Source organism: Corvus moneduloides, chromosome 3, assembly GCF_009650955.1.
Source record: "Corvus moneduloides isolate bCorMon1 chromosome 3, bCorMon1.pri, whole genome shotgun sequence".
Taxonomy (NCBI): domain Eukaryota; kingdom Metazoa; phylum Chordata; class Aves; order Passeriformes; family Corvidae; genus Corvus; species Corvus moneduloides.
The window spans coordinates 46,407,210-46,427,956 of record NC_045478.1 but is presented as its reverse complement, the minus strand read 5'-3'; the positions used below and the strand labels follow the sequence as shown (position 1 = coordinate 46,427,956).

At 38.4% G+C, this 20,747-nt stretch overlaps 1 protein-coding gene across 1 annotated transcript in view; it reads left to right on the top strand.

Annotated features, from left to right (window-relative positions):
- The window catches only part of PREP (prolyl endopeptidase), a 91,242-nt gene extending 73,259 nt beyond the window's left edge, over positions 1-17,983 (top strand). The window contains exons 11-15 of the mRNA XM_032101355.1: positions 2,953-3,089; positions 8,719-8,813; positions 11,918-12,049; positions 16,377-16,533; positions 17,323-17,983. Of these exons, the coding sequence (XP_031957246.1) occupies positions 2,953-3,089; positions 8,719-8,813; positions 11,918-12,049; positions 16,377-16,533; positions 17,323-17,617 (816 nt within the window). The 3' untranslated portion in view covers positions 17,618-17,983. The remainder of the gene's footprint in view (positions 1-2,952; positions 3,090-8,718; positions 8,814-11,917; positions 12,050-16,376; positions 16,534-17,322) is intronic.
- Positions 17,984-20,747: the final 2,764 nt, after the last annotated feature.

The following is a 20,747-nucleotide window of genomic DNA, read 5'->3' as shown; positions in this document are numbered from 1 at the left end:
ACAGAGCTGTTAACTGTATTTGCTTGTAAAACTTATTCTGTAAACTGTCTCTGACATAAACTTCCACTGACTTTTTCAGGTGAAGATGGAGTGTAAATTGCTTTCAAATGCTAAGTTTAAAAACCAAAACAAAACAACACACCACTCTCTAAATATATATGTGTGCACTAAAGAAGAATGATAAAGACTGGGCTTTGTGTAGCTTATACAGCTTAATTTTCATGTAATTTATAGCAAATAGTGTTGCTTTTTCCTTGCATCACAATAAGTAGACTAGAGGCTATAAATGTATGCCTCAGGTTCTACCATCTGAATTGAAAGTGATTCTGGCACTGAGACCCCACTGCCATGTGACACAGGGATATTAGAGGGAGACAAAGCTATGGCTATTCCAGGGCTGCTGTACTGCTCCAGCACTATGGTCCTAGAATAGCACCAAGGGTTGCACACAGCAGGAGTGCCCTGTCTACCACACAGCATTGCTGTTGCATTCCTAAAGGCTGAAGATACTTATTTTTAGCAGGTCCCTCCTTGAATGGTGAGTTTCAGCGTTCATAATAGTACTTCTGAAGTATTTTTCTCCATCCTTTTCCCTTCAAATAAATTTTTCTAACTTGTCCTCTTCTTACATATGCTGAGTTTAGTGACATGAGACCTTACTGGACAATATATGAACAATGAGTAATATAATGTGGCTGGCACAAGTGGATCACTCCTGTCTGTGATAAAGCAGAAAAATGTAGTACCCTTTTATGAGCATTTACCATTGTAAAAGCTGACAGCATCTAAAATTAGGCATGAAACACCATCTTGGGAATCCTTTTTAGGGCTTGCCCTTTGCAGTTTAACTTAATTGAGATAGAAGCACGTCCCTTTATTGGTTACATGAATAAACCATTGGACTTGCTTCAGAGATAACAGCTAATTTAAAGGTGAGATTGAATCAGTTGTTGAAAATAGTCTATCTGGAGATGCTTAAATAGCTTCACATATCTTAGCGTCTCGCTGAATTGATTTCCACCCCTCTCTCGTGTGTTCATCTTGCAGGGAGAGATAATCATTATTTTAGCAAAGATAGGACTGAAAACCCTTAAATTGCAAGTGTCAGCTTGACATGCATCTTTTTTTTCTGTTGAGATTTCATTTAATGGTATGTTTTATCTTAACTGATGACAATAAAAGCCCTACAGAAGTCAGTTTTTAGGGAGTTGTAAAAAAAATAAAGTCCTCATTCAGAAACCAGCATTAAAATTCATGGCATATTTTAATCATCAGGAAAGGACTGGCCAACAGCAGTAAGTTTCTGGAAATGTAGAAAGGCCAGGTGCTCGCTTCCCGAGAATTGCCAGCACCAGCTGGAGTTGATGGATGGTGTTTTATGGAAGAGTCTCTGGGACTCCTCATCATCATCCTCAGCAGTTCTCCTGTTCATCAGTTATTTTGTTTGTTTATAGTGTTCAAGTAACTATTTAAAGTGAAAATTCTTTATATTCTACCGTTCTGAGAAGCACTTTGTCAGTTAAGATACAGTTATGGCTGCAGTTGGAAACAGTGATTTCATCTGTGTAAAAATGCCCTTAGACTTTTGTTTTTTGGGTTTTTTTCCATCTACTGGGCACTGTGAAATACTGAATTTTTATCTGTAATATGTCTATAGAGGTTTTGGTAAAGCCTTTGGAGGTAGATGTGATTTCATTTGAAATTTCTCACATTTCCTTAGCAATGATTGAACTAAAATTATATGTGATTACTTTGTTTTCAGCATGCCATGTGGATTTACATGTTTCACATTACAGGCAATGCTCAGAATAAATGTGTTGCATAGGTTCATATTACTGGTGAGGTTCATGTCTTGTAAAAATAGAACCTGTTGATCATGTGCGTTATAAATCACAGTAGGACTATTTCCTTTAAAAGCAGAGATTGTAAACAGGCAACTAAATTATAAGAATGTGTCATTTTTCATTTACTACATTTTTGTTCTAATTAGAGTAGAAGCTGCAATGATGTTAAAGCGAGGCAGTGAAAAGGAATCAGCCAGAATTTTAGGACAAGCAATAAACTGCATTCACAGCCACGTGTTTTGCTTGACTGGCAAAATATGACACAGTGGATCCCAAATTAGAGTATGCAGGCAGAGACATGCATCAAAACAAGAAGATGTGGGAACTGTGTTAAGCAATTACAGTCTGTGTTTGTGTACATGGAGTTCAGCTTTTAACTTCACACAGTGCTGTGGCAGCAAGCAATAGAAAGACATATGAAAGCATGTGCTATGTGGATACTTGATGTTTTGGGAGCTGGTTTCCTGAAAGCCAGTGGGCAGTTCAGTTGTCTTACATAATGGACTGGGGATTCTGCAACTTCTCCTGGTTCTAGTTGCTACATAATGTCTGAAAATGCACCAAGTGCCACAAAAGTTTCTGTCGTGGCTTGTGTTTCCATCCTGATGAGGTGAAGCGTTTCTGAGACAACCTTGAAAGACTGGGCTTAGTCCACTTTTGCTGGACACAGACTTGCCCTGGTGAATTCATCTGTGCAGGTAATCTGGTTTTAGTTCTGTTCTCTGTGCCAGCTCAGTCTTTGCTCCTTTCACATGTGATGGACCATGTAGCCCTTGTGTTTTCCCAGTCTTCCCTTGCAGAGAACTGTATTCTTTTGGCAACATTTTCTTAAACCCTCTTGTGTGTAGAATTGATAGAAAAGACACCTAAACATGATATCATCATACCATCATTTGTATTGTCTCATTTTGATACATTTTCCAGAGCTATTAAGAAACCAAACTGGTGGTGCCCATTGCTGAACCTGACCTGGGCAATTGGTGCAAGTTGCTCAGAAGGTTTTACCCATCAGGCACAACAGAAACGATCACCTCTGATTCTTTTTAACAGCACTTGTGGAGAGTTACAGCACTAAGAGCATTTTGTATTTCTTTTTCTCTTGTCTTAGGTTTTCTACCCTAGCAAAGATGGCACTAAGATCCCAATGTTTATTATTCACAAGAAAGGAATTAAATTAGACGGTTCTCATCCTGCCTTCTTGTATGGATATGGAGGCTTCAACATATCAATTACACCAAGCTACAGGTAAGCAGGGTGATTCCCACTTTCTTCTGAAGTATCTGGTGTTAACAACTGTCACAGACTGTGGGCAGAGTGGACAATGAATTTGACAGGATGCATTTCAGGTCCCTGAGGAGCAAGATGGGCGCCATAAGGGCTGCCTGCACATCAGTGCCCAGGCATCATTTGTTAGGCTTTGTTAGTTCTGAATTCAAGGGTTTTGCCTGGGCTCACAGAAGAAATTTTGCCAGAGCAGAGAAGTGCTCTGCTCTCCTGAGGTTTACAACAGTCACCCAGCCTTTAGGATTACACTTTAACCTCTTCCTGCTCTGTCACTGAGTTCAACAGAAAATCATGGACTTATATATTAAGGAAATATTTGAGCCCTTTGCTGAACTAATAACATAGGAAGTTTTCTTTTTTCAAGTTAAACAATTACCTATGTCTAGATAGTATAGAAAATCAAATGTTTGGCTAAATTAATGTAAATAATTAAAATTTGGGTGTGTTTTCATATTACATTTCTGAGATTATGTCAGAAGCAAAATCCTTCTATGTCCCATACGATCAAGAAAGAGGAAAGAGGATTGTGTCTTGAGACGCAAATGATACTGTCTCCACAAATGCAAAGCAACACTTAAACCAAAAATGCTGTGTGCAGAACAGGCTTTGTAGCTCTCAAAAGCCGTAAGCTTTATTGCATAGATGATCTCTTTAAAGAAAAGGCTTATTTCTTAAGCAAAGCATTTTGAATAGACTTGCTAAGAGGCAGTGTTTGAATACTTAAGAAATGCTCCTAGGTGAGGCAGAGGAAAAAAATGGAAAGGGCTGAATAGAGAACAGTTTTTCAGGTAGCAGAAGAGCAACTCACCGCAGAAAAACAATCTGTTACAAAACAATCCTATTAAGTTTAGGTGCTACCAGTCTTGCTTTAGAGTTAGTACATTTCAAGAAATCCTTTTTAGTGCTTGCCTTTCTTGTTTGCTGTGATTGTATTTCTGAATAGCATTTACAGTTTCTCATCCTTTTTAGCAAATACCTTGTCTAACAATGGACCTCCCATCTTGTGTTCTGTGATTATTTGTAAGCTTTTTATCTGCCTCATAAAGCTACACTTTTAATTTCCTGTGGTTCTTGAGAGACACAATTATATAACTAGCATAGTTTTCAAATTCCTTTTTAGTTAGGTTCAACCACTGATTTATTACAGTTTATTGTAAATGCTGAAAACTGTGATAAAACTTACCATGCTTTCTTTTTTAAAGAACATAAAATAAATATTACATATCTATTGATTTAAGGTAAAATTTCACATACTGCAGAGCTGACACAAGCTGGTTGCTGGCAAAAGGAGAAGGTATTTCACATTGCCTACTTCCATCTCCCATCCATTGGCCCTGGTGCTTGCTGGAGCCTTTGCTAAGCTGATTTACCTCACAAGAATGACAGAAAACTATCCCAGCAAAACAGAGTGGGTGGTTTTCTGCCATTTTGGCAAGCTAAAAATTGATTCCCGTAGGAGTCCAGCAAACAGCAGCAAGAGGGTGCAGCTGACATTTAGAAGAGAGGAAGATGGGAGGTAGGAGCAGTGACCTATATTTTCCTGAACCCCATGAAACCTTCATTATACAGTTCATAAATTAAGAATATGAGTTTGTAACAGTCGCTTAAAAGTAAATGCACAGAGAACAATCAGTGACCTTCAGATTTAAATATTTTATCCCACTGACCATGTAAATAAAACATGATTGGCTACACCTCCCTCCTTAGTCTCTCCCTGTAATATCAAGATACGATTTCTCGGCTGTCTCTTTCTAAAAGAAAAAAAAGCCAAAGCCTTCAAATACATGTTTATGGCTAATAACTTGAAAATTGTGTACTTGATGAGGGAATGTGTTCCAAAAGTAGGCAGGCAAAATCAGGGAAAGGAAATTGTGAGAGAGAATTTATGACAGAAAGGCAGGATGTCCAGTTCACCCTTTACCTGGCAGATTCCACTAATGTTTTACTCCATCCCTGTTACTGTATACTACAGCACTCCACAAGGAGTTCCCCAGTCCAAGTGCTGTTCCAGCCACAGCCCAACACCACTATTTGGTCTTTTTTTTTTTTTTTTTTTGATGGCAACAGGCACAAGTGCTAGAAAGCAGCCACAGGATGGCCAAGGCTGAGACTTGCCACATCGTTCACCTGGTCCTGAGCTGAGATGTAGCTATGGAAATGTAACCAGGTAGTAGCCAGCTTACCTTTAAAAAACCAAAAAAAAATATTCCTAGCTAAACACTCCTAGGTTGTTTTATTTAAACTTAAGGCTCTTAGAACTTTCCACAAAGCACTCCATCTTCTCCTTTCCAATGGTTCAATTCTGTCCTGTATGTCTTCCAGCCAGTACAGTATTTTCTTACTGGTATTTCACACCCATTAGTGTGAGCCAGCTCTCTGCTTTGGGTAGCTTATTTCTGCTTAATTCAGAAACTAGCATTCCTTTTCACATCAAAAATGAAAAAATCTTCTTCACTGAAAGCAATAGAAACAAACCAACAGGTTACAGGATCCAGAAATAACTGCAAGAATGACAGGCCAAAGTCATTAAGTCAGTTACAGTAGTGGTTTATTTTTGAATGCAAGCATGCATCTTTCATATGCTTCTCTGGACTGGAGAGCTGCATTTGGTGGCATTTTGAGATGGTGCTTGCTAGAGAGAGTACTGTCATTAATTATACAGCCCACATAGCAAGTGCAAGTGAAGGCTGATGGAATTGATACCAGTGGCTTGGCAGAGCTGCTGGGGAGATGCCATCACAAACCCACTACTAATGCCTCAGATTTGGCTAACCACGCTGTAGGAACCAACATGTTTCCCTTCACTGTTCTGTGTGTGCCTGCGTGGGTACAGGAGAAGCAATTTCTAACTCATCCTGGAATACAGCTGGTTGTGCAGCAGACTGTGAAATTGCATTTCACTGCCAGGTTGTTCCCAGCCTTTAAGCAAAGAGGTGCAGGGAAGAGAGACTGTGAGCCTGGAGAAAGGTCAAGCAACAGAGCAGCCCTCAGTGCAGAGTGGAGGATTACTCCTTTTGCTTATTCTGTTACTGCTCCCTTCAGCTCCACAAAAACTGAGAAAGCAACCAAGTCCAGTGACTCAGGACTTCTTCTCCATCACCTGTGCGCTAGCCTCCATTTTTCTGTCAGCTCTAATACCTGAAATCAGATTAGTAATTCTGGGAAAGTGTTCTTGCTCTGTGAAGCATAGATCCTCACATTGTTCTCTACTGTAAAAAACAATACCTGATTTATTATTTTTTGTGTTATGCTCCTTAAGAGTGATGAGAGGGTCTGGAAGGAGTTCTCCAGGGCGGTAACTATTTTCTAATCCCTCCACTGACTCCATCCTGACCCTGTTGCCCTTTCCTTTATCCTGCTTCCAGGAGAGAAAGAAAAACAGGTGTAATGAGCAAAAGGCTGCAGGGACTGTTAGAAAGAGCAGGGACCCAGACTTTCTTTTGCAGAATGAGACATTTTGTAGCCATCCAGGTTGACTGGGCAGTTTGCTGTGACTCAGCCACAAAGGTGACTTGAAATCAAATTTGTAAGCAAGAATCCACCTGGAAAAACACAGGAGGCAGTAGTAGGGTTGTGTGTGAAACTTGAGCTTTGTGCTGTCTGATTACCTGGAAGTTTCACTTTTTAAAAAAGTAGTAAGTTCAGATTCTATGCTTATAAAACCTGGTTCCTTGAACTTAAAAGTACTTTTGAGAAAGTTTGTTACAAGCTCAAGGCATGTGTCTCAAAGTATTGATCAAGTTACGGTCCTGACTCACCATGATCCCTGAGACAGGCACAGTTTCTTTCAGCAGGTGGAAGAGGATGGACTCTGTTGTGGAGTATTTTATTTTTTCAGTATTCTCAGGGAATATATTTGGGAAGCAAGCTCTTACCTTACCTGCAATTCTTACTACTTCGGATTATTGGGGAATCAAGTAACTTTGGACCAAGAGGTCCAACGTTTGAGACAGACAGGGAAAAGAAGTGGAGAATATTTTGGAAGGTTTTGTGACTCTACATACCAAAAATTAAGAAGCCACACTCTAATGAGGCAATCTACTGTCAGGCTACTCCACATTAGCTGTGTAGCAACCTGTTGAAATTAGGAGTCCTGGAGTTTGCCAGTGTAATGCTCTCTGGCCTTTGGGCAATGTGCTTACAGAATATCAATCTTGCGTTTGATCAGCATGTCACAGCAATCTAAGGAAAATGCAATTGACAGTGATGGTCTTGAGAATTGATTTTACAGAAGCTGAGATTATTCATGCCTCCTGAGCCATCTGATGGCCACATAACCAGCCTAGGTGGAAAAGTTTTCCTTTGATGGTCATGAAAATGCAGAAATCTCTTACCAGTTATCCTTGTGCTTTTTATTTCCTTACTTCTTGGTATATACTCTCAAGAACATGTGCCAGTACGGAGATAATTGTTTTTGGAGGTATGAAAATTCTACCTGTTGTGATACTACATCCACATGAGACACACGGAAGGACTACCATCTTTCAAGCCATTTCTAATAAGCAGTAGTGGGACTTAAAAAAAGACCCAATCCTTGCCCTTGTGGTTGAACAAATTTAATTTCTGCAGACAGTGGTTTCTGGATGAGCAAAGAATTCAAGTAAATAAGAAATTTAAACCTACTAGAGGGGGAAAAAAGACTTGTTGAGGTTAAATTTTAATATTTTACTTGTCTCCTTGGCGTATGTGTGGTTGGCCTTCTGCAGCTTCTGCTATGTTAAGCTACTGCCTCAACAGATCAACAATTAAATTATTCTAATTGTTAAATATAATTTAAATTACTTCAGTCCATTTGAAAAAAAAATGATAGTAATATTTTTGATCATTTTGCAGTTTGGCATTTTAAAAAAATATGCTGTTTTGGCTTTCAGACAGGTTCAGGAGATAGTAGGGGAGGCAGAACCTGTAATTTTATGTTATACTATTTGTTTTGTATTTAGCAGTGCAAGAGGAAAATGAATAAGAATGGGATTGGCCAGCACTTTACTGCTGACCACGGCACAAAAGAGTGGTAGATACAGAATTTTTCTTTGCAAACACAGTATTACAAAGGTCCAGAAGAAATATATTAAGCAGAGGTTAGGTTGAAAATAGCTGCTCATAAACAAAGATCAAGTGCTGATCTTAAGTTTTAATTCTTTGCTTTCTTCCTAAGTCTTGCTTTCCTCTCTGAAGAAGTGGAGATCCCATGAAAAAGGAACAGTTCAGAAAGCTATGAAGGCCCAGTGGTACTGCATAACTCTAATCTGCACACTAATGACCTTGAAGATAATTTTTTAAGATTGTGGCATGTCCTGAGTGGCCATCTGTCAGGCCAAACCACTGGCCATTCTCCTTCGAAGAGCAGAACTAAGGGAGGAAGAGTGGACCAGCACTGGTTCCTTCCTCTCTCAAAGCTGCTGGGAGTTTCATTTCCATGGATAACCATTGTAAAAAGCCTGACTACTCAGGTCCGCCATCGAAAGGGACTTCATTCACAATTTCATCATTGATTTTGGGAGAGATCTTTCCCTCAAAGTATTTCTGCAGAAGTGGTGAGTGTATAAAAATTGGAAAATAAAAGTAATCCTCTATCTGTTTGCTTTTTCAGTGTGTCAAGACTTATTTTTGTGCGACACCTGGGAGGTGTTCTAGCAGTGGCGAACATCAGGGGCGGTGGTGAATATGGGGAGACCTGGCACAAAGGTAAGTCAGTCAAAGCAGAGGAACAAAACTGCAGGCTTAGCAATGAAAATTGCAACATTTTCTTTTCACTCCCTCTTCCATGCTCACATCTCCTTTTGCATTTTACTTACTCTGAAAAAAAGTAGATTTTTTCCTTACTTACATGTTAGAGCTGTACGTTGTCCAGTGTTAATCTGATGGTTTTCATTAGATTCTTTTAATTTTTGCCCCCTAATTAAAAACAGTTTTGTACAAAGACAATATTTTCCAAGAAAATAATTGTGGTTTTTTAAGCAAGATCAAGTTCCCTAGACTTAAACACTGTAAAAAGCAGCTATTTATCTTGAAATGATCTTAGAAAAAATGTCTGTCTGTATTGCAAAAGACCTGTCTTGCTTTCACATACCTCTTTCGTTATTGCAGGTGCGCAATTCTAAATCCCCAAGACAGCAACACTGACTATTTAGACTCTCTTGGTATCACGCACACTCAAAAAAAATCATTTGCAGAATTTTACAGAAGGTGTGAACTCTTGAGTTCAGAATATAATTCTTCCATATTGTTTTTGCATAATTTATGAATAGACTTTTTTTTTTTAATGTTTGATGAATGTGACTGGAAAAATTTCTTCACCAAAAGGGTTTTCAAGCACTGGAACAGGCTGCCCAGGGAAGTGGTTGAGTCACCATCCCTGGAGGTATTTAAAAGACACATAGGTGTGTCTTAGGGACATGGCAGTGCTGAGTTAATGGTTGAATTTGATGATCTTACAGGTCTTCTCCAACCTAAATGGTTCTGTGATTCTGTGATTGAAGTTCACATGAAAGCAACCGCTCCAGAAGTGCATTGACATCATCTCCTTCACACTCTTGGGGGATCCAACTTGTAGGCAACCATTTGACCTTTTAGGGTTTTTTAAGTAGACTTTTATGCCACAGAAAAACTAAGTCAAACACTGCAAAGCTCTGTCAATCTCTTTTCCCCTTTTCTTAACACTTTTGATGTATTTCTGTCCATGTTTTTCCCATCAAGTCTTTGTCTTAATCATTCAATTGTCTTTGTCCACTTGCCTTATTGTTGACAACTGTCCACATTCCTCTACGAGGGGAAAAAGCTTGAAAAGTCCTTCTTATCTCTGTAACATACCCATCACTATTTAATGTTGATGCTTTACTCATATTCCAAGAATCTGGTAGATAAGTTGCCAGAAATGTTGTCAGCAAGCCAAATGTACCAAAGCAGTGGTGCTTGTGATGTAGCAATTTGCCATGGCAGTAATCCATAATATCTTTTTATCTGGCAAAATGGTATTTCCAGATCATTGCATCTTGATTTTACTGTTTCATCTGTGGTAACTATTTGTCTGGGTCATTTCCTCACAATTGAGTTAATTATGTAATAGTTTCATAAATAGAAACTGTATGTGCTTGCAGATACAGGATATTATTGCTAAAGATGAAATATCCTTTTTTAATCTTAATTTGCTGATTGATTTGTAATAGATTTTAATAAAATTTATCTTAATATGATAATGCTTCTTTGATCCACCTATTTCCTGCTTGATTTTGACCCAAAGTCTTTTATTGCAGTTTCAAATAAAATATGTATGTGTTCTTTGTTAGTTCCAGAAGCAATTACGGAAGTTTTTTTTGCTTAGGTTTAATTGTATAGATAGGATTCTGACCTTACACCAGCCTGGTACTTTGAGTAAAGAGTAAGATTTATTTCTCCTTTATTGCCCTATATTTGAAGACCTTTTTGTTGTCACAGTATGTCTCTCTTCAATGGTCTTGTTAATACGAGAATGATGTGTATTTGTTAAAAAAAAAAGACAAAAAAATTAAAATGTACTGCTTTCAGTTCTACAAGATCTTTATGATTGAATGTCAGACTTGCTAAACTTCTGCAACATAGAAATGAAGCAACCATTCTAAACTGGTTGTCTAGGATCACTTGATGGACAATGGAGATAAAGAGACGTTTCCAGACTGTAGATCATCTCACTTATTTTAGTGTAAAGTTAATTTTCCTGGAGGTTCCTGGACCATAAGGGGAACCTTAGGCAATCAGCTTGGAATAAACATCCAGCTTTCAAAGAAAGCAGAAAAAACTGGGCTTCCATTTCTGCATCCTTTAAGCCCCGCTTGCCTGTGTGGGCCACGGCCTTTGCTACAGGAACGCAAGGATTTTCTTCCTAGTTCCCATTTCTTCCTAGCATTTAATTGCCTGAGATTACCATGGTCTTTAGGTAGGATAACCTTTGAGGAGGAGCTAGTTTTAGTCCCTTGCCTAACAGGCAAGATTTGGACAACTGTGAGCTCTCTAAGTGGATACTCTTCTACTGAAATAATTGTAAAATTGTACGGAAAACCATCCTTTTCCTTCCCTATCCCACCCTGCAAATTTTTTTGTTTTCAGACTTGGGAGTCTTATCAATTAAGACTTATCACGACCTACATTTTCTGTCATTATTTATTCCTTCTTACAGCTGATGACATTTGGAATTTCATTCAACATGATGGCATTATCTTAAGCATTTACATATTGAAAGTTAATGAATAAAATTCGAAAGCAAGATGCAACTCTGAAGTCCCTTTTTGACCGTAGCTATATATCATCTGGTTTGAAAACAGATGAAAGAAAAAAAAGTAAATTACCAGCCACATATTATATATCCAGGAAATTAGAAGTGCTTATTTTATACGGCTTATTTTATAAGCTGAATCTTTATTGCCTTAAGAAACTGTCACTGAGTTTAATGATGTTGAAGTCCCATTAGCTCAAACCTCAAGTGGATTGTATGTGGTCATTTAGTATATATTTTGCTGTGCAAAGCTTTTAGCTTTCCTTTCACTAGTTAGGAACATTACCTGGCACTCACTCCACAATATAGGTATGTATTATTCAGAGTTTCTGAAAGCATCAGAGTTATTGACACAACCATCTTATAGCCTCTTTGTGTTGACAGAATCTTTCATTTTTGCTGTCTTTCCGAGCTGCATCAATTATTAAAATGTTCATGAAACTGGAATAGTTCCCAGGTATTTTTGCACACATGTTTTTCTGAAGAGATGGTATTAAAAGGATTTGATGGTATCAACTGATTTGTTTTGTTTCCGTGCTAGGTGGTATCTTGGCCAACAAACAAAATTGCTTTGATGACTTCCAGTGTGCTGCCAAATACCTCATCAAGGAAGGCTACACATCCCCAAAGAAGCTGACTATTAATGGAGGCTCAAATGGGGGCCTTTTAGTTGGTAAGCACTGCTTGTCTATTTCCCAGGTTTGGTGCTGGGTTTTCTAAAGTAACCAGACAAAATTTGATGAGATCTGCCTGTCAAAAGTTGCCGGATTGTCAATGCGTTAATGTATACCAGGTGTTAAATAGGTACAGTCATTCTTCATTTGCTGTTTGCATAGAACTTTGGGATTCTGCAGTCTCTGGCAAAGGCTGACTGTTAAAAGCCACACAGTCGTGTGTGGTAAGAGCTAGCCCTGTGGTAGAATCACACAGAAAGTAAGAATGGTTTAAAAAACATTTGGGTTTTTTTTTTTCTTTCTTAAGATTAACCATTACAAAATAACTACTGAACTATTAATTTGTCATGTAGCATTGGGAAACTGTGTGTGGTCTGTTACAAATGCATCTTCTTCACTCAAATTTCACTGCTGTGTTCTTAAATTCAAGGAAATTAATAGCCTCCTCTTAAGCAGAAGTCTTGTCACAGAAAGATCTCATGTTCTGTGCAGTCTAAGAGCTACAAAATTTATTTCTGGTAAGATCCCTATCTGAAAGTGTCTGAAAGTAGCAGAAGAAAAAGAAGGTGATTTTTTTGTGCAATTTTGAAAGGAAAAGGAGACACAAAGTAGTAATTTCAGGGTCTGTTTGCCTTTTTTTAAGCAACAGGAAAAGTGACAGTATGAAAGATTTGAGCTACTTGTGTGAGAAGGGGTTAGAAAAGGCACCTCAAGTTCACAAACAACTGAATTATAGAAAACCAGCAATTTTACCAGGCCCACTCTGCTTGGTCTCCTTTTTGTATTTATCTGCTGCTGTATACTGACTCTATTGGTTTTATTCGATTTTTCAGTGAATTAGCATCCAGCATAAGAAACAGGATTTGGAATTGTACAGATCTTTGGTCTAAGCCATCTTGGCTAGACCTGCATTATTATTTTTAAAAAGCAGTTGTTTTAAAGATCAAGTAACAAGTACTTGTAAAGTTGTGTTTTGGTTTCTGCTTATATGCTTCTCAGTAACAAGTGTCAGGAGGTGTTTGTGCATTGAAAATAGAAATGGGTGAATATGGTTAAGGATTAAAGCGTTTGCATTCCATTTGGGAATGTGGGCATTGCGCAAGTCAATTTTATGTGAGCCTAAATATGTGTTTGGAAAAGCAGTTAAACTTAGAACATATTACATAGTGCCTGAAAATACTGGTCTGTGCTTACGTGGACTTCAGTTTCAGTCAGGATGAGGTGCATCCTACCCAGCTTCAGTAATAAAACCCCCTGGTTTACTGGCTGAACTATTCAGTTGGGCTCCTCAGTAAGGGGAAGCAAGTGACATCTGCAGGGAATACATCATTCTGATAGGAGACAGGTGTTAGGAATCTAGACTTCCCTGCTCTAAAAAATCTTGTTAGAATCCTCCCCTTGCATTTACTGGTAGATTACTATCAAGCAGGATTTCCATGCTCTTGATGAACCAGATAGGGATTTTCCTTGACTGGGTAGAATTAGGTGAATTTAGGAAATTCATGTAAGGTCTTTTTCATTAAAGCAAGAATGAATTTTGCAATAGTTGTTGATGCAACATTAGAGATCATAACTCATCCTTTAGGTTTAATGACTCACTGCCAGATTTTGTCCGTTCTTATTTATTGAAGAAAAAGCTGACAAGGAAGAGTATTGACACTCTTCCAAAATACTGTTTCCTTTCAGTCAGACTAACAGGAGGTGACTCTGAGGACTGCAGAGCCCTGAGCTGTTGCCTCATTCAACCACAAAACAAGACTTCCTTGTCCTGCAGTGTGATCCCCAAGCTGAGCAGAGTGGCACAGCTGTGAGCTGAAAACCCTGCTGCAAACGCAGTGTTTGACCTCTCATGTTTGCTAGACAAAACCAGTTCCGACGTTTTGAAGGCATATTTTCATACTGAATTTTAAAGCTCAAAGTTATGTATAGAGGGATAAAATTCACAAATAAATTGTTGTTCCACATTGTACTTCATTAATTAATATAATTAAGTATTATGGCTAATTAAAAAGGTGCAGTGTGCATGGATGAATGTCTCCATGGATGATCTCTTACTGAAGTAACTACTTAAGGAACTAGCAAGGACCAATTTCTTACAAAATCCTGAGCAACAGACAGTGCTCCAAGAGATACTCTGAAATAAAGACTATTACAATGAAATGTTATGGTAGTTGTTTTGGCTTTTTCTTCCTACCAGAATACAATTTATGTTCATAAAAGAAAATAGCTTGAAAGGGGGGGATCTGATCAAAAGCTTCAGTTAAAACCTAAAGATCTTTTACGTAGATCTCTTTAGGGGTCTATATATACTTTATCGAAACGACTCATAAATAAGGAAGAGTTAGCATAGTTACATATCAGAGATGACCAGGAGTAAAGTTTCATCTTTCAGAAAGTAAAAATCATGTTTAAATTAAGAAAATAGGGTAAAGTGTCAACTCTTCGCAGGGACTGACAGACCACAGGAGACTGATGAGCAAATTGCTTCCAATATTAAGATTAGCAATGACATTTTTCTGTGCACATCAGAGGCAGGAAGCTGGCCAGACGATCCGTGGGACTTCCAGGTTAGTGAGATGTAAAAGGAGCATTCAAGAAAAATAATGGCAAAGCAGAACAACTAAATGGTCTGTTTGTATTGATGTTCCCTCCTGTGGAGTGTGGGGAGTTCCCTGCACCAGTCTGTCTTCATGGGGAGTATTCTGGGGAGCTGACTCCAGTTGAAGCATCAGCAGAAGAGGTTCTGGAATGAATCAATCCAATGAAAAGCAATATGTTGCCAGGACCAGATGGTGCACATGCAGGATCCTAAGTGAACTCTGATACGAAATTGCAGGCTACTAAGCCTGAATATCTGAGGAACAGAAGGGGGCAAGTGTAATGCCAAGTTTTAAATGGTTCATGGTGATACACAAACTGCAGATGAGTAAATCTGACTTCTCTAATGGGCAAGCTAGTTGAAACCAATAAATAATAGCTGACAGATAAGAATTCTGCAGGCTGAAGCTACAGCTTTCAAATGTATTAGAGCTATCTGAAGGGGTCAGGCTGCATATGGGGCTTGTAATGGTGATCTAGGGGAGGAGTTATTCTTGGATTTTCAAAAGCTTCCTCACATAAGGCTTTGAAAGAAAGTCCTTGCTGAGCTGGAAGCAAAGTCATGTCATAGCAGTATCATGGTTAGCAGGGTGCAAAGAGTGGCAATAATCAATCCATTATCACAATGGACAAAAATGAGGAGATAAGAAGAATTTAGGAAAGATTATACCTACATCTTGATGCACAGGGAATAGTTCTGAATCAATTAAGGGATTCTGGGACCCATTGTAGTAGTTATGTGAAAATTTCGGTGCTCTTATTTCTTAAAATTCAAAAAAAGCAGGGGAACTTGTAAAATCAGCAGGCAAAAGGTTTAGATCAAGAAACAGGAATTGGAATTGAAGAACTTAGTGCCACAGGATATGATGAACACTGGATGAATAAACATTAAGAGAAGGAGTAGTTGTATTTACAGGGGAGGTGTGTTTTGATGGCTGTTTAATAGGATGGCTGGAGATAACTCCAACTCAGAGAAAACTTAGAGTTCATCACATGATAATTAAAAGGAGAGATCTCCCAGTATTTGTTCAACACCTTTTCCCAGGGTATCTGCCAGTTGCCACTCTTATAAATTGAACACTGAGCTTGATGGGCCTACTGCGGTTATTTTTAAAGTACATAAGCAAGCATTATTCTTAAAGAAATTGTCCCTCCCAGTTGTAGGAAGATAAAAACCGTAAAACAAGAAAATTTTAACAGCAGTAATTCCCTTTGTTAATTTGAGGTTATTCCACTGATTTTGTATCAGTCTGCCTTTATCAAAACTCTTTTCATATGGGTTTACATAGTAATTATGGAAGACAACTTTCATCAGTAAATGGAGGGCTTTTGATCCTGAATGCCCTTTTCTTTCTTGATACTAATATTAAAAGTTTAAACAGCGACTGGTTTAGGTACCTTCAGTTCCGCAGTTCAAAATGTCACATGCTTTAAAAGTTCATTTCTCTTTCAGACCCAATTTGGTGGTTGGAAAGGCAGTTTTCATAGGGCAACATGTTTGGTGTCTGAAGAGCACAGAAATGGCTCTTAAGTTCTTTTGAACACAACATCTTTCAGAGTTGTATTTTTTATTCATTTTTGTATTTGCTTACAGTTTTGCTTGAAAGTCTTATTTGACTTCATATTCACTGACAGCCTTCTCTCTTCTGCGACTTGGTAGTGAACGTTTTACTGCTGAGCTTAATTCTTTAAGATCTGAATGCTAATGGAATTGTTTTCCTGTTGAAGCTGCCTGTGCTAATCAGCGCCCTGACCTATTTGGTTGTGCTATTGCCCAAGTGGGAGTGATGGACATGCTCAAATTCCACAAGTACACCATCGGCCATGCTTGGACCACTGACTATGGTTGCTCCGACTGTAAAGAGCAGTTTGAATGGCTGTGCAAGTAAGTGCCTTTAAATACTTTCTGTGGTTGTTAAAACATGTAGTCTGCTCAACAGTTTCCGGTTGTCATGATCAATACCTATTCTGATGATTACTTCATCCTTTCCCACACTGAATTTGGGGAGTTGAGCATTTCCTTCCAAAAGTCAGTTTTGAATAAAAGACTGTCTTCAAAGCCCAGTTGAATCAAGTGGTCATATTTTCAAAGACCTTTTTCTCCTAGCAGCTTTTAACAGTCGTGAAGTTTTCTTTCTGAATAATGACTCTTTTGGGCTATTAGAACAGAGTATTCTCAAGTGAACCCCTACAAAAATTGTATTTTTTACCATGAGGAAGGGACAGTCACCATTGTGAATTGTATTATACGATGTGGGTGGGATTTATTTGTAGGAATTGAGTGGCACTAGACCATATTAGGATCTTAATTAATTTCTTAGCTTCTGTTGAGAGTCTCAATTTCCCTGTTTCCAGCAGGGTAGATCCTGCTATGGACTTGACAGGTTTTGCTGCAGTTACCCTGCTGGCTGCTCATGATATTTTGGACATTTCTGTGAGATGTACACATATGTCTCTCTGAAACTAAAGAAATGCACTTGCTTCACGTTTAAGAGCCAGAGATCTGTGGCCACTACTGCGTGTCAGTTGCCATTAGTGCAATTCTGATTAAAGTAACTGAGAACTGTTCTATTCTGAGTGCTAACAAATGCGACTGTGACGATTTCAATAGGAAAGGACCTTCTTGTTGGGTCTTGAAGAAAAAGATACAGAAACATTTGTGTGTTTTTCTCAGGTACTCTCCACTTCACAATGTCAAACTACCAGAAGAAGATGGTGTCCAGTACCCCTCCACGCTGCTTCTCACAGCGGACCATGATGACCGTGTGGTCCCTCTGCATTCACTGAAGTTTATCGCTACCCTGCAGTACACTGTGGGCCGAAGCAGCAAACAAACCAATCCGCTTCTCATCCATGTTGACACTAAGGCTGGGCATGGAGCAGGAAAGCCAACTGCTAAAGTTATAGAAGAAGTGTCGGATATGTTTGCTTTTATAGCACAATGTCTAAATCTTGAGTGGATTGAATAGGCAAAATGCTTATTACTGTCTCCTTTAGAAAACAAGGGCTTTAACATTTAAGAACAGCCACACTACTACTTGGTGTAGTACTTACATTTAAGAACTACAGTTTAATATTTTATTGATCCAACCTGCTATGGAGTTTTGATCTTCTGTGCTTCCCTCTTTTTGGCATTTCTTTGGGTTTTTTTTCTACTGCATTCCAAATCCCATTTTGAAAAGCATGTTCAAAAAAATAGCTGAGCTACTCTCAGTACTGTTGTGAAAATTTAGATTTCAAAATTAGTGCTAGTTGAGGTTATTTCCTGTAAACAATTTTAATGTATTTCATCTATAAACATGTCCAGATCATTTGTAATTAAATGTAAGTACTGTTCACATACAAGAACTCTGCGCATATTTTATTTACACAGTAATTTAAGAATGTAAATTGAAGGTGTTCAGTGATAACCATGAAAAACTGAAGAGACACTAATACAGTTACATCAAATATTATTAAAAAGCTTACATTACATTCTGTTCATAATCGTGTTACAATCTGTAATAATGATGTTGCTAATTTGTTCTTTCTTTCCAAAGAGTCTTCAAAATGTCACCAGTTTTCTGCCATTTATCTCTGCACAGAAAACTGGAGGCCGAAAAACTTGAAGAAGTCTTAGATTCTCACTGTAATCTCAGTCAAGCTATACAGATACTCTCCAACAACCTGTGTGAAGTTATTTCTTTAACTGTTTCTGAAGAGTAGACCAGGCACTGATTTAAATAAATGAACAAAAAATAAGCTAACAAAAAAAAAAAACCAAAACAAAAAAATCCACCCCAACCCAAAGCCACAGCTTTGTCCAGATTGTTCAGGTTCAGTTTTTTTCTGATGCTTCTGACAGGATGTTCTCTAACAAGGGAAAATCTGAACATGCACATACAACCTAGTTTTGGCTGCAAAACAAGAGCTTGTAGTCAGACTCCCTAATGATTTGACACAGGCACATTATTTGAACTGCCATTTTTCCCATCTAAGCTGAAGAGCTATAAAGTAGATGTGAGTATTTGCCTACTGTCTAATCTCTCATGCGTTGCAGCAATTAAAGTTCGATTTTGCAGAGAAAAAAGTATTCTATCAACTATTATTAGTCTTGTTGCCCCTCCAGAAAACATCACTGTTTCTCAGTTTTGGATGAACTGATCTAATCTTACAGAATCATGCTTGTCATTACATTCATACTTAGACCCTAAGGACTGTATTTTAACTCTGGGCTCAGGAGTTTTATCTCTAAGCAAATAGTGTCTCGGTGCAGGAAGAGGAGGGAGTGGTATTTAAAAGAGAGGGCAAAAATAAAAATAAATTTGTACCAGAGTCACTCTGTGTTTCCCTTATGATCTGGACTTCTTCTGATTCCCTCTGGAGTCCAGGAATGATCATCCTCTCCAGGCCTTTATTATGTATGGCTAATTTGATTTTAGGAGAAAATAAAAAATTATTTCTGCTTTCATAAGAAATACCACACCTAAAACTCATATGTGATTGGGGGTTTATTTGGGATCCACAGGCATTACAGTTGTTTACGAGACACTCTGTAGACTTGCATTCTGATCACAGCATTGAATAAACAACCAGAATAGGGAGTTGAGGGAGGATTGGTTTTTTCCTTCCAGGCTGTGAAAACAGGGTGCAGATTTAGCACCCCCCTTTTCCCAGAGGTATATGAACTGCTTTCTTTGATCATTGGAAATTTTCAACAGCTTCCCCACGTGGCAGAAACAAAGCACATAAAGCTCTGCCATCTCTACTTGTAATATTCATAGTTGTGGCATGTGGCCTTCTATTGAATTTATAGTTACTGTCAAGATATCAGAGCTTCACCTCTGATGCAGAGCTTTGCAGGATAGGGTGTGTGGAAACACAGTCCTCAGACATTCGAGAAATAGAGCTGAACTGTGTCAGTGCATTGAATTGCAAATGCTTGGGTACAGCCACCTCAGTCACCTCTAGGTCTGTTCCTAAAGATGGTTTTCCTTATTCTCCAGTTGCTCAAGCGCAAAACTTCTGGAACAGGTTAAAAGTAACTCCTTTTCCTTCTGAAGCTTTCTGTTGAAGCTGAGTTCCCTGAATGACTCAGTGTCGTGACAGATGACCCATAATCTGGGGAGTTCAGAAACAAACATTTCTCTTTGAGCACCAATCAGTAGTGCTGAAGATGGAGCTGCTTGCTGGAGACACTACTCACAAAGTAAGTGTTCCAGAGTATCACTTGTAGAATGCTAGTGTCAGTACTGGGAAGGCATTTTGTTTCTGTAGCGGGGTCATCACGTCAACATTTATTTGATCTTAATCAGCTGTGCCAAGTTCAGGATTCAGGTGCCAAAAAAATGATGTTGCAAAGCTGTCCTGTTATCTGAGTTGCTGCTTTTGAGGCAGACAGGGTCATATCCAACTGGAATCTGTAATTAAGTCTGAGCAAGTAATGGTCTTGTAATATAGTGGGATTTAAACCTTCGGGGTTTTGATTAAATAGACCTGGAGCCAAACCATTCCTGCTGTATAAAACATAATGAAATTTCTGTTAGTCTGGTTTCAAGGTTAAGTTCTTTTCTCTATAGCGGAAATGCTATTTTATGAAAATACTCTTGTGTTTTGTGGCTTCTGTTTCCAGTATGTGAAGCAAAATTCACAAGGTGGGCAAGGTAACCTCACAACTATCTGCTTTTTCAAAACGACATTAGAAAAATAGATACTAATGTTTTGTGCCAAAATCCAGCTCCCCAAAAAAGTCCTGTAAGAGGCTTATGCTACATGAAGAAAAATCTAGTTTTACGTGGAAATAAATGAACTTTTTACATATTTCTCCTTCTAATACTCTTCACAACTGATATCAAGGTATCTTAGTTGTCTTTCCTCCCGTGAGTGTACCTTTGCATTAGATTTGATTTATGTGAAAAAGGTCAGAAGTATTTTTAAGAGCTGAGAGTCTTCATTTTCTTTACAGAGAGAGATATTTGAATTCCTTTGCATTAGAGTTAATTTACGTCTTGGTATCTGCAACGAAAAAAAAAACTGTATGTATGTATGTACTGATTTCAGCTGGGAGCTGCGCTCCATAGTCCAAGGGTGAAAGAGGGCAGCTGGCCTGTGGGTATGTAA